The 13,719-nt window shown below is 34.3% G+C and overlaps 3 protein-coding genes across 4 annotated transcripts; 1 reads left to right on the forward strand and 2 right to left on the reverse strand.

Annotated features, from left to right (window-relative positions):
- Positions 1–1,438: 1,438 nt before the first annotated feature.
- LOC145596476 (oligopeptide transporter 7-like) lies at positions 1,439–4,461 on the reverse strand. The gene is made up of 5 exons (XM_081652642.1): positions 3,929–4,461; positions 3,082–3,651; positions 2,606–2,861; positions 2,297–2,479; positions 1,439–2,053 (listed from the first exon to the last, which is right to left on the reverse strand). Exons 1-5 carry the CDS (start codon positions 4,459–4,461, stop codon positions 1,439–1,441), a joined length of 2,157 nt encoding a protein of 718 aa, XP_081508768.1.
- Positions 4,462–6,298: 1,837 nt separating this feature from the next.
- LOC145598703 (protein yippee-like At4g27745) lies at positions 6,299–8,418 on the forward strand. The gene is made up of 4 exons (XM_081655084.1): positions 6,299–6,453; positions 6,733–6,809; positions 6,942–7,039; positions 7,875–8,418. Exons 3-4 carry the CDS (start codon positions 6,947–6,949, stop codon positions 8,100–8,102), a joined length of 321 nt encoding a protein of 106 aa, XP_081511210.1. The 5' UTR covers positions 6,299–6,453; positions 6,733–6,809; positions 6,942–6,946; the 3' UTR covers positions 8,103–8,418.
- Positions 8,419–8,955: 537 nt separating this feature from the next.
- Positions 8,956–12,594, reverse strand: LOC145596477 (putative serine/threonine-protein kinase WNK10). Of its 2 annotated transcripts, XM_081652644.1 has the most exons (8): positions 11,996–12,594; positions 11,580–11,617; positions 11,180–11,407; positions 10,875–11,095; positions 10,631–10,788; positions 10,136–10,514; positions 9,641–10,061; positions 8,956–9,544 (listed from the first exon to the last, which is right to left on the reverse strand). In XM_081652644.1, the coding sequence occupies exons 1-8, from the start codon at positions 12,095–12,097 to the stop codon at positions 9,340–9,342; spliced, it is 1,752 nt and encodes a 583-aa protein (XP_081508770.1). In that variant the 5' UTR covers positions 12,098–12,594; the 3' UTR covers positions 8,956–9,339. The 2 variants fall into 2 exon arrangements, with proteins under 2 accessions (XP_081508770.1, XP_081508771.1); XM_081652645.1 differs by lacking the exon at positions 11,580–11,617.
- Positions 12,595–13,719: the final 1,125 nt, after the last annotated feature.

The following is a 13,719-nucleotide window of genomic DNA, read 5'->3' on the forward strand; positions in this document are numbered from 1 at the left end:
TGATGTATCTTGAGTCTAGAGTGCATGTTCGATCACTCCCTTACATTGATTATTGGCGATTAAATCTTAGGGTCAGTAGAAATATCAATGAACTAAGGGTTCGTTCTCCTCTAATACTATGTTAAATACCAACTAAATTAAACTAATTTAATAGGTAGTCAAAGTAACATTTAATTTAAATTCAATCAAAATTAATACTCCGTAGTATTATTAACAACAACCCCTCCATGCCATCAAAAAAAAAATAAAAAAAAAAAAAAAACAAAAAACCTACCATCCCTAAAAAGGAAAAATTAATACTCGTAATTAAGTCCTAATATGAAAATTACATATGTATATATATAAAATAAACTTTTTTTTTGACAAGATATAAAATAAACTTAAAATAACTCCTAGTATCTATTTTTCAAGTATCAACTGGAATAGTTGACATTATTATTGGATATTTGGATCCGTAGAAAATGGTCCAAACATGTAAAACCTACACTACCTAACAAAATTTTTCAAATTACAAAATAAAATTGGCAGTACATGGTCATGGGGTAAGGTTCCCATCAATGAGAATGAAAATATAAATGAATTTGTTCAAGACCATTCGATTATAATTCGAGTAGATATTCTGATAAGATTGACAGTTTGCCACAATGACACATATTAAATTATACATTAACTTTTGAATCTTAATTAACCTTACCCCACAATTATGGCCCAAAGGAATCTAAATTAACCTGGATTCCAAATCACACATATCATCGTGACTCATCAGTATCTCGAATCTAGTATAGCACAGTAGACAGTAAAATCTACTCTGTTGAAGTCTTATACGTCTCTTTCACCTTCTTTATCATGAAGTATAGAGCATGAGTGCCTTCTTGTAATTTGCTTCTTAGGGGCCCGTTTTCATTGACTGGACTCAGCTGAATTGATTTGAACTGAACTGAACTGAGCTGAACTGAACTGATCTGAACTGAAATGAATATTTTATAAGAGAAGGAAATTAGGAGTTGAGCTGAACTGAACTGAACTAAACTGAGCTGAACTGAACTGAGCTGAACTGAATTTCAACATAAGAGAACATGGTCTTAATAATTTGCTGTTCAAACAATTAGTTATTAGCCCTAACATTGCTCCGTATCAGTGTATTCGTGTGTAATACTCTGTACGATTACTACGATATTAAATCATTTGATGTATATATAATTGTTTTAACAAAAAACTTGCGATATTAACTCATTTAACCAAAAAAGTTAACAGCATCTCCTTTTTGTTGTTTTAAAAAAAATGCGTACAAATAAAAATTAAAAAAGAATGCGATATATATATATATATATATATATATATATATATATATATATATATATATATATATATATATATATATATATAGTTGTTTTAACAAAAAAATGCGTACAAATAAAAATTATTTATACAGAATATCTTAGCTTACAACAGGACAGCCTAAAACAACAACTCCTTTCTCTGTAGGACAAGAAGCATAAGGACATCCATCAAGGTCATTTCCCCACCAATTAAGACTATGATCTTCAGACCCTAAGCAAAGATACAATGCAACACCCATGAAGGCTAAGCCAGCATCAAGCGCGCCCGAAAGCAAATAATTGTGGCGCTTCCACCATTCAGGAGCATACCTAAATGCTACATATCCAGACAAGAATCCTACAAGTATCCATGTACTGTAATTCACTGCAGTTGCTGGTGGCAGGGAAGCCGTGGCGCCGATTAAGATAGGCATGTTGATAAGCCTAATCCATTCTTGGTTAGGAAAGGCCTTTGTAGCCAACCATACTATAATTGGACCTATTGCTCCTCCTAGGAAAAACCAATTTATAGCTCCATATATGCCTTCATCTCCGAATATTTTTCGTGGTCCGACTAAGCCCCATATGACTGAAGCATCATAGAACACTGTGTCGCCGGGACAAGTCCACACGCTGTTTGATGAGGTATTTCTATCACATATATCTGGAATGGTTTCCATGAGCCACCATGCTGTGCAAAGGTACACTAAACTAGAGACCAATGTTCCTACTACCTGCATAATTCATACATTTATTACAAGTAATATTACTACGTACATTTAATAAGTAGGAAGAACTTCATGAAACAGAGAGAGTAAAAAATTAATATAAAACATACCATTTCATACAAGATTTAATTTTGCTCGATGTCAACAATACAACTAGCAATTTATTAGTGACACGACTTAAATATTTAAGGACTAACATGTTAAGTACATGTAAGAAAGGACAAGTTATAGGATATGAAATATAAATACCTGTGCTATAAACATTGTTCTAGGTGGAATTTTCATGTAATGTCCAAGTTTGAAATCTTGCAAGAAGGTAACAGCTTGCTTCATGCTAATGTTTCCATATACCTTGAAACACATATTTGCAACAGGATATCCAGGGTAGATGTATCCCATTATGTATTCAGTGATGATATTCAAATGTGGTGACTACAAATACAGAGCAATATAATTATAAATCAAAGGATCAATGTATATATAATAGAATGATACATGAAAGTATACAAGCATGATATTGCACACTAAATAATTTATGTAAAATGCATTCTAGCTTACTTGGTTTGCAATGGCGGTTATAACTCCAATTGGAAGTGTGAAAATGAAGGCAATAGCACAAGCTAGCAAAACACCCCACCATGGTAGCTGAAGTTGTTCTTTGTAATACTCGCAGGCAAAGATAGCTGCCGCGATGTTTACAACCAGAATGGTCCAAAACCACCAATCGGGAACTTCCTTGTACCTTCTCATAAGCTTTAAATGTATGTCCATTTTCTTCTCTTTAAAACTTGCCCTGCTTTGCTCCCATATTTCCCTATGTATTATTTTAGGGAAATGGGATGAATGTGATTATCACATCAATTGTTTAGATCATGTTCTCTTTAGCATAAATTAGATGTCTAGGAAAATTTTAGTCGATAAAAATTAATTTTCAGTTCAATAAAATTCATTTAATGAGAAATAGCAGTAGTTGTTACGTTAGTAATTCAAATAACACTATCAGCAACAAATGCCAACAATAGTTTCAAATTTACCTGCCATGAAAGAGTGCTACATGCACAATGGTGGCACTTAGAGCAGCGAATCCAACCCCGTAAGTCATGGCAAAGAAGGTGCTAAGGTAAAGAGGACCTTGTTTACCATAAGCCTCCTGATTGAAATGGAAATTGGAGTCAACAATAGCTGAGACATTGTAAATGGAGCCTGATGATGTGAAGAGATGGTTCGAAAATATGGGAAAGGTCTTAGCCTTGTAAACATTCAACCAATAGGTTATTGGAACAAGTACATACATAATAAGTACATATCCAACAGCCACATTAGCTGTGGCAAACCATGGGCTTGCTAGAGGGCTTCCAAGATAAGATGATATAGTGGACCAGTCCAAACCCAATGCACCTATTCCTAGCCCGTGTAACCCCGAACCAAGCTGTTGGGCTAGTATGGATTTTGGCCAGAGCCAACATATCCAAGAAAGGGAAGTTAGCATTTGAAAGAGGTAGCCTGGGAAGATGTAGTATGCAAAGCTGCAGGTGAAGGCTATAAGGAAGAATTGAGTACGAGTAAGACCGCCTTTGGACCTTTCTTCTTTCTCGTGCAAAGCCCTGTCCATTTTAATGAATTTTAGTTAATCAATCAATTCAATCTTTGTTTTTCTTTAATTTTGTGTGTGTGCACGTGCTCGTGTACGTGTACACATGTAAGATTTGTTTAGGGACAACATCAAATTCCTAGCACTCAAGAAATCTATACAAATCATACAATGCCTAGGTAAAATGTTATAGATAATGTAGTATTATGCAACATTATATCATCTTTTGCCTCTTTCCAAGTTCGATTTCTTCAAATAAGTGAATAGGTTTATAATAACAAAAAGATTACCTGAAGAGGGAAACTTGTACAAGGTTAGCCGGCCACCACATTTCAGCCGGTTCCACAAGGTAACGTCGAAAAACACCAGCCCATCCAAACCCCAAAACCTGACTAGTAAGAACAACAAGCAAGGACACAAAGAAAGTAATGTGCTTCTTGTAAAAGACCTTAACCGCGGTAACAACATGAATTGCATAAACATTTCCCGCCCCTGCATTAGCTAAGATGGTAATAAGTACATGTTCCTTCACATTAAAAGGTCCCGGGTTCAGGGTAAACTCCAACCGCGTCCCTTGCAGGAAGACGCGGTTAGGGAGCTTAGAAGCCATCCAATGCCCGAGTGGGACAACCGCAATCTGAGCAGCAATGCCAGTGATGCTGAGAGGTTCTGTCCTGTACCAGAAGAACTGGTTCAGAAATGACAGCACCACACAGGAGATTATCCCAAGCATCCATGTCCTGAATGTCAGGACTGGCAGGTCAGGGTCGTCTGTCGTAGGGACCGTCATCGCTACCTGTTTCACCGGCGAATCCTCCTGCATGTCCGGTGCTGTTGATCTGACTTGATGATCAAGTCTTTGACTTTCTGCATTTTCTTGATCTTTCTGAACTGCATAAAGTCAATGTCTGAAACATGTAAATATGTGAATAAGAGATTGTAGAAACCTGAAAAAAGAAATAAATAGATTATAAAATGAAAAGGTTAATGTATAAAAAAAGTTAAATTGAGGATTCATACTTAAGGGTGTATTTAAATTTTCAATTTCACCATGCATCTTTAGCTCAGAAGTATGTAATTCTGAAATCAGAAAATTGACATAAATTAACTACTTATTGAACAGTGGAAAAATAATACAATTAGTTCAAAAAATTTGCTAGCAGTTGACAAATTGGATCTATGATTTGAATTGTCAGCCTAGATAATAAGCATTTTATAGCATATACGAAGTACAAGTAATTAATTTACTACTATTATAAAGTATGTAGTAGCATGGAAACGTTCTCCACTCCGTTTCACTGTACATGAAACGTTTCGATCTTGAAATGTGGTACGCAACACCCCAAGAGAAGGCAAAATGGAAAGCGAAACGTTTGTTGTTCCTCAATCATCATCAAAACGTGATCAAATGTAAGTGAGGTAGTATGCCAATGTACTCCGATCCATTGAATTTTTTTAAATCACACAAATATAATGCATCTTTAATGTACTCCGATCCATTGAATTTTTTTAATCGGGTTTGTGATGATCGATAAAAGATTGCAAACGAATTCAATATATATCTTTGACTCATGAGTTTATACTTCTTTCAATTATTAGGTTTAAAATGTTACTTATAACCAAATGAAAATATCTATGAAAATAGTGATCATATTGTGACCTCTTAGAGATTGAGCACAAATGCTTCTATATACAGTAGTCCGTATATCATTTTGATAAACAAGAATACAAGATTGATTGGCTACTCGAAATGTGTCCCTCGTATTTGTAAGAAACATGGCATGTTACTCAAATTAACACATTTCAAGGCTAGAATCTAAATAACGTGTAATTCCTCTCTTCCACAATAATAATATTAATAATACAATAAGTACATAATTTAGTGTGATACAATCCTTAAGACCTTAACACTAGAATAGACTAAGAGCATATTCTGATTTATTGAATTGAATTGAACTGAAATCAAGCTGAAGAGAACAGGCCTAAAGTACTATATCTTCTAAAAAAAAAAGTACTACATCTTCTTAAAAAAAAAAAAAAAAAAAAAAAAAAAGACTAGGTACTATATAATACCTGTATTTTTGCTTCATTGTTATCAAGTAAAGTACTCTATGCCATAGGATTACAAATAGAGCATATGGGCGTGTATGAAAATATGACCTTGTTTAGTTATATAAAAATGCAAAACACTAATAGATTCTTAGTTGTTTCACTTTGAATTGCATATTCCTAACTATGTATATAAATTAAAGGTGATGAAAAAATTGGGTCTAGTCAGGTGCACCTACCTTTATGTACACCCGAGTGTATATAAAAGGTTATCCATGTCCAAACACACAAAATAATGGTGGGTTTGTCAAGCTTTTTCCTATCAGCTTTGGATTTTTAACTTTAAAAAATGTTCTGGCATTTCAAAACCCACCTATTTTCAAGTTGCAGTCTTTTTTTAAGGAATCAATTCAGTAATAAAAAGTCATACGACATCTATAATAGAGATTGAAAACGATAATACAATGAAAATTGAATCATTCCTCTAAATAAAATAATTTTATGGATAATGTCAAAATCGTTTCAAATTTCCATTTTTTTTTTAATTTTATTATTATTTTTTTTTAAATTAAGTAATCGTATATGGTTTGGGCCATAGCATCATTGAGCTAGAAGAGGCGCCTGTCGGCAAATTATGATCTTCTTATGATTCACTGATTTCCCATTCCCTATTTTTCTCCTGGGTGTTTTTCCCCAACACAATTCACATATCTTAAACCCTAATTTTCTCCCTCATTTCTCGCATAGATCAACTCCTTATGTCAAGGTTTGTCCTTTTTTCCCTTCAAATTTCATTGCTTACTATCCCAATTTCATCAAACTTAATTTAATTCTCGATCATAATACCCAACATTAAATTGATCAGCTGAAAAATTGGGCTTTTAATCTTGGAATTTGTTCATCATAATTGAAAATTCGATTTTTAATTAGTAGTATTTCTGTTGATTGGAGATGTCTGAAATGTATAATTTTGTCCCATTTTAATTAATTAGGCCTTTTTATACTAATACTGATGTATGATCATTTCTTGCTCTGTTTACAATAGTTGCCATTGAATCATTGATCAAAGAAAGTTTAATCAAAAGCAATCTTTAGACCTTAACGCCCTCGAAATCTCGAAAAGTAAGTAAATTCATGTGCATTTTCCTAAGGTTTTAGGAATGATCCTTTATAGTTTGGGATATTTTTATGATTCTCATTGTCATAGTTCTGTGCATAATCCAAATTATGGGAAAATTTGAGGGTCTCTTGTAGGTTTGATGGCGGAATTGATCGGTCCGAGGGTTTACAGTTGCAGCAATTGTCGTAACAATGTTGCACTTCATGATGATATTATTTCTAAAGCTTTTCAGGTGAAGAAGTTGATAGATTATTATATGCTCTTAGCTAGTTAGCTGCTTTCTTTGTTTGATTAAATTTTGGGTGTGGTATAGTACAACTACAATCAGAGAAATGAACTAAAAAAAACATAATATTTGTATTTGTTAATTGTTATGTTCCTTAATCATCATTGTGTAGTTTGAGATTTTATTCTGCCTTGTCGTCCATAAAGTTGTTTGTAAGGTTGTATTGGTATTTGCCATCATATTTGTGAAGTACTAGAATCAATGTTGAGCATTTTTATGGCCTTATTAAATCTTTTTAAGGCTGTGTTTCGTTTTGAGGTAAGTATTCTGCCGTGAATAATTTCTTCCATGGAGGACAAAAGGAAGGAGGACAAAAGGAGGTTGGCAAGTCTGAGAGGAAAATGTGGCATTCTTGTCGAGATAAACCCTTAAACACCCCTTTGGAATTCTTTTCTCACCCAATAAAGTTGTTCATTCATCCAAACAGGGAAATTGGGAAAATTGTTTTCCTTCCTAGCAAACACATTTCAAGTTCTTGCTCAGATTATCAACAAAAAAAATGAAAATTGTTGAGAGTTGAAATACCACATCTGATTGCAATTTCACTATCTACCCCATTTATAGTAAGATAATGTGCATTTGCGATAAAAATTTATAAATTCTAGAGTTACTGTTGGCATCATATTAGTTTCACTATGTAGCTCAACGATATGTTCAAACTTCTGCTGAATACACCTCTTGGGTTTCATGTTCCACTATGCCTCTGTAGTTCTTTACATCAAACGCTATGTATAACAAGGTGCAGCTCTGTATATTGTGCTGACTGCTCTATCTAATTCAGGGAAGAAACAGTAGGGCTTTTCTCTTCTCCCATGCTATGAACGTTGATGTGGGGCCAAAAGAAGACAGGCATCTCATGACAGGTCTCCACACAGTTGCAGATGTCTCTTGTTCTGATTGCCGCGAAGTTCTTGGTTGGAAGTATGAACGAGCTTATGAAGAATCGCAGAAGTACAAGGAAGGCAAATACATACTTGAAAAGTCTAAAATCGTCAAGGATAATTGGTAGTTGTGAAATTACCTTTGTCTGCCAGCATGTTGATGCAAGTCTGTGGAATCAATGTCTACTATCGTGATGGTTATGAAGTTATCAGTTCAGAAAAATAGAGGAGACAACTGCATAATTATAAAGTGTAAAATTGTCAAGATTAATTGGCAATTTGTTGTGAAGTTACATTGCTTTCTTCTCCGCATTTCAGTGTAATTTTGTGCGGGGAGGGGACTAGAAAATTGCTGTAGATTCTTCTAGATTTTCATGTTCATCTTCACCAATTGATTTAAAATAATTCAATGTTAATTCTCATTCCTCAATGTGTCTTACAATGATTCTATTAACGTTGATAATGTATGATGTGCATTATTTTTAGAACATGCCTCTTTTTGTATTTGTGGCCTTTATATCATCCATTGAGACTGCAGACTCAGGTGCTGTACTTGTCTACTGCAAATGCCCACTCTCCATTAAGTGAATTTCTCAAGTCATGTCCATCTCTAATATCATCATAGTGAACATTGAACCAATAGTACTGTATTTTTTAACTTGGTTTGTGTGCATAATTTGATACAGAGTCATTAAGAAGATGGCAGCTTCCTGATGCACTAATTCCCTTGCTGTTAAAAACAAATATTTATCCTTTTTACTCATAACTGTTAACTTGTGACTTGAGTCGTGGAACTAAGACTTAGAGAAACTGCAGTTTATATATGTGAAAATTACACATTCCCCTGAACCTTTTCACCATGTTGGAAAATATGTATCCAAACATACAGATCTGCCCAGAAGACCTCAGTACAGGTTTCAGGAAACAGAGGTCTTTTTTTACTTGCTGAGCAGCTTTATTAAGAAATAAATACAGCATTATATACAATTATTTAACATTTGTGAGATGAAAATTTAGTGTTCTGAATCTATCCACCTCACTGGCTCAAGTGCTTGGCAGAATTTTAAAACGAACAAATATTTAAAATAAAAATCAGGTCTGCAATCAAAACTTCCAAGACTACTAGAAAAAAAAAAAAAAAAAAAAAAAAAAAAAAAAAAAAAAAAAAAAAAAAAAAAAATTATATATATGCAATCTCTTAAACAACCCCAACTAGTCGTATTGGAGGCAGAGTGCTTGTGGTAAGCTGCCTTGGATTTAAAGAATTTGAAAAAAAATAATAAAAAAATAGCAGTCTGGTATTTGACAAAGATCTTTCTTTCTATCAATAGATAGAAATAGAGGAACCCTAAACTAGAATTTCAGTCAAGCAACTACATCCTTCTTAGAAGCCCACCTCTTCTTGGCATATTCTATTGCCTCCTCCCTTTTCCTCGCGAGTTCACGTATGCATTCATTGTATTGGGATTCAATCGCATCAAGCTCTTGCTTCAGTTCCCTGTTGCAAAGCTCTTTCTCTAGCGGTGTTAACGAAGCCATGCTTGATAGGCTCAAAGCATCAAAAGCAATACTGCATCAGATCACAATGAATGTGTTAAGAATAAAAGTTAAAACAAATCACAAACACAATAGCCATAGCAACAAGTCCAACAAATACAACCAATACCTGTTCGAGCGTTTACAGCAATCACAAGCATTTAAACCAGGATCATGAGAGCATGTCATGGAATATTGTTCATCAACCGATATCCCCGAAACAAGAGATTCTCCAGCACCGTGATCTTCTCCATTTCCAGTTACCTCTGTAGGAACCTTGAGCATTCCAGATTTTGATATATACTTGAGTGAGTCCAGGGCAATGCTTGAGCCAGATAATTCCTCTAGCGAATTGGTGAGATCAGTCAGTGAGAAATTAGAAGGTGGCCTAGAGTGTGGCACCAGTTCTGCAATCAGCTGCTCCATCAATTGCACTACGGGAAACAAATCTTCCCCAGATAAGTCTTCAATCTCTTCAACCATCTCATGCACAATAGAGATGATGGTATCATATTGAAGGTTGAATATAAAATGAATATTCTTCAAACGACCTGATCCAAATAACATAAACTCAGTTTCCATCAAGAGATACTAGACTTCTCACAAAAGGCCAAGCTAGAATTACCATTTGTACCGGTAAACACGAGGGTCATTGAGATTGAATTGTTATCCAGCACCTCTCCTATTAAATTTAGGGTTTTCACATCATTTAAATTTAAAATTAAAGTCAAACGACGAGGAGCTTCCCAGCTAAAATCACTCTTCTTGCCATCACCGTCTATATCCATAGAATGAGCTGTTTGAGGTCTGGACAAACAAGCCGGTTTAACCATGTTCATCATCACAGAATGAGGACTTGGCCCTTCAGGAATTTTGGGTACAAGAAATTGGTCCTTCAACAAATCCTCGGCTGATGGTCTCATGGAAGCTGGAACCAGACATTTCTCGATGAACTGCTTAATCTCCAGATTAGTTACTCTGCTAAGGCTTGCTGGCTTAACACCCTAAAAAATCATGAAGGAAAAAAAAAAAAAAAGAAAAAAAAGAGGGGGTTACAGCGTGGGTAATTATCAGCAATTATCATCACTTACAAGCTGGTATGAAGTAACTGATGACCTACCGAGATAACCTTCTTGAAGATTTGAGCTGTAGTTTTGCATTCAGAATAAGGATAATCACAAGTCACCATTTCCAGCATACACAAACCAAAAGAATATATGTCGACAAGTTCATTGTATTCCTCCTCATATAACTCAGGGGCCATAAATTCAGGTGTACCTGCACCAAAAAGACCCCACAGTTTACACACCTTCAACTATATGAATTGTTTAAGAAACAAAAGGCTTAGCAGGACTTGGCGGTACCAATACAACTTCGAGCAGTATGTTGCTGCATAACAGTAGCCAAACCCAGATCGCCAATCTTAACTTCCCCAGTGTTCCCATTGACAAAGATATTGTCACATTTCAAATCTCTGTGTATGATGCAAGGACTCTGACTGTGAAGATACTGTAAACCCCGGAGGATCTGCCTTGCCCAGTTTTTGATAGCTTTCAGATCGACAGACTTATGTTTTTTACGATACCTAAAAAATACAAGATGTTAAAGTAACAGCATAAAAATGACCGTTAATTTCTACACAACAAAGAATCAACCGAAAAACACTCACTGTCTAAGGTTTCCGGAGGTGAATAGCTCAGTAATTATGTTGATAGTCTTATTACCATCATCAACCCAAGAATGGTAGAACTTTATGATATTTACATGTTTCAAGGACTTCAACAGATGAACCTCTGAATACAACATCTCCAAGTGTTGTGGCATCTGCAGCAAATCATCAATGTCCACTTGATTCCAAGCAACCTCCATTCCATTGACCTCATCAAATGCCTTGTAACTATTAAAGATAACAACATACAAACAAAAATTAGGAAAAAAGTAAAGACATTTTCGACCCCTCACCCGAAGCAACGAAAGTGATCACTATTAGCTATGACTTCAACTAATTAAAAATTCGAAAGCGAACGAGAATAAAACATAAAATCAGAAGACTGAGCAAGGAATCATACACAGTCTTGAATGCTCCCCTCCCCAGGATTTCAGAAGACTGAAGAGCAAGAGACAACAAGGAAAAAAAACATCATCACCAATAAATAGAAAATGATTAAAAAAAAAAAAAAAAGTAATAGTGTAATAATCCAAAACAAAACAAAACAATTTCAAAAAAAAAAAAAAAAAATCACCTGCAAATTCACTAATAGGCGATTACAATCGAAATAATCAAACAATAAGAGTAATTATAGCATAAAAGGCATAAAATTAAATTAATTTAGCAAATTTAATTCAAACAAGTAAATCTAAAGCAAAAGACGTAATTCAGATCAAGGAAAGCAATTAGGGTTATAATTTATTAATTACAAATCAGAGATTATCACCATAATCAACCAATAATTAGCAATTTAGGAAAAAAATGAAGGAATCATACCCTAATGTATTGGCCGGAGGGGTCCCTCTCAACAATGTCGTCAACTTCATCAGAAATTGAGTTCGCCATTGACGATGTCAAAGAAATTCTAGGTGATTCCATTACAGAAAGAGGAGAAGAAGAAGATTGAGAGGAGAGAGAAAGCAGAGAAACACAAACGATCAAATAACTTCTTCAACTGGAATCGAAAGCAATGTAGCAGGTTCAGAAAACGCTTCACAAGCGATCAAATACGAGTCAAACGACGATTTGAAGCCGAGTCGACAAGCGAGTAAATCCATATGCGAAGAATCGATTCGTAATTTCAAAGCTCGGATCTCCATTAATGGTGTAATTCGTAACTCAGTCATACCAAACCTAAAATCACCATATCACGATCAAAATTCAAATGAATTGTCAGAATTTGCTAACCCTAGAATTCGAGGAGAACGATTGAATTGGAGATTATCTGAATTTTTTTTTTTTTTTTTTTTTGAAGGAAATGTGGGAAAACAATTAAACAAACCCTAGAATTTGGGAAAAATAAGGAGCGTAAAAAGGGATGAGAAATTGTGTCAGGTTATTCCGGAAAATAAGCAATTCCGTTATATTTTTATAGTAGCAGGAGGACGTCAGAAGTCAGGTACGTACTCTGTAGTCTGTCTTCAGGGCTTTTTATTTAAATTGAGTCATAACATTCTTTGGACAATTGGACCCACACACTTCTAAATAGATTTGGTATTTTTCTATTTGAATACGGACTACGGAGTATATTCTCTACTAGATGAAGCCCGTGCGATGCACGGTTTGTTTGATTTTTTTTAATGAGCTAATATTTGTTATATATTTAGATAAAATTCCTAATATTGAAAGATAATATTTAATATTTAATTAATTTAAACTTAAAAATCTCATTCGCCAATTTTGCTTACGTGGCATTTGAATTATTTAATTCTAAAGAAATTAATAATCTCTTATTTAATTGGCTACTCCTAAGATTTATAATCCTACATGGCGCGCAGAGAAAATTAGATCCTACGTGGCTCTCTAAAAACTCGGGAAAAAACTCCCCTTTATATATATATATATTAGATTCTATATTCTATACTCCCTCTGTTTTTAAATATTTGCTCCACTTTTCTTTTTCGGCCGTTTTTAAATACTTGCTCCATTTCCTTATATGGAAAACTTTTACAATATTTAACTCATTTCTTTCACCTAGAGGACCCAACAAATATCATATTTTATTAATTTCATATTCTCTCTCATCTCATCTCTCCATTACTTTTGCTTTTTACAATTTTTTATTCTTCCACCAACCCCACTATCTCCATATTTTATTACTTTCTCCAATTTCTCCTAAACTCCGCGCATGGAGAAATGGAGCAAGTATTTAAAAACGGAGGGAGTATATCCTAATTTTATGCCGATACCGTTCATACCGATCAACATTTAAATTTACGTGCTTACTTGTAGTCATAAGTGCTAGATATAGCATTATTCTATAATAAAATAGTGATCAGTTATAAGTATTTTAGATATGGATTAAACTTAGAAAGAGAACTCAATAAATGGAGAGTAAAAAAAAAAAAAATAAATAAAGCGGAAGTATTTTCTGTGTAACTACTAGATTTACATTTTGACCATTATTCTCACGCAAGTAGTTCAAAAATGATATTTTCTCCTTTTATTTTATTTTCTTTTCATTTGCAATAGATTGACTTTTACGTTATTCATATACTATC

Source organism: Chenopodium album, chromosome 20, assembly GCF_948465745.1.
Source record: "Chenopodium album chromosome 20, dcCheAlbu1.1, whole genome shotgun sequence".
In the NCBI taxonomy this organism is placed as follows: Eukaryota; Viridiplantae; Streptophyta; class Magnoliopsida; order Caryophyllales; family Amaranthaceae; genus Chenopodium; species Chenopodium album.

Bases quoted from the DNA above. Each gene is read 5' to 3' on its own strand.
- LOC145596477 (XM_081652644.1), bottom strand. From the start codon at position 12,097: ATGGAATCACCTAGAATTTCTTTGACATCGTCAATGGCGAACTCAATT. The intron at 11,618-11,995 runs GTATGATTCCTT...CTTGCTCTTCAG, and splicing joins CCTCCGGCCAATACATTAGG to TCTTCTGAAATCCTGGGGAG. The intron at 10,789-10,874 runs GTACCGCCAAGT...TTTTTGGTGCAG, and splicing joins TACTGCTCGAAGTTGTATTG to GTACACCTGAATTTATGGCC.
- LOC145598703 (XM_081655084.1), top strand. From the start codon at position 6,947: ATGGCGGAATTGATCGGTCCGAGGGTTTACAGTTGCAGCAATTGTCGT. The intron at 7,040-7,874 runs GTGAAGAAGTTG...TATCTAATTCAG, and splicing joins TTATTTCTAAAGCTTTTCAG to GGAAGAAACAGTAGGGCTTT.
- LOC145596476 (XM_081652642.1), bottom strand. From the start codon at position 4,461: ATGCAGGAGGATTCGCCGGTGAAACAGGTAGCGATGACGGTCCCTACG. The intron at 3,652-3,928 runs GTAATCTTTTTG...TAAAATGGACAG, and splicing joins GTACAAGTTTCCCTCTTCAG to GGCTTTGCACGAGAAAGAAG. The intron at 2,862-3,081 runs GTAAATTTGAAA...AATAATACATAG, and splicing joins GTAGCACTCTTTCATGGCAG to GGAAATATGGGAGCAAAGCA.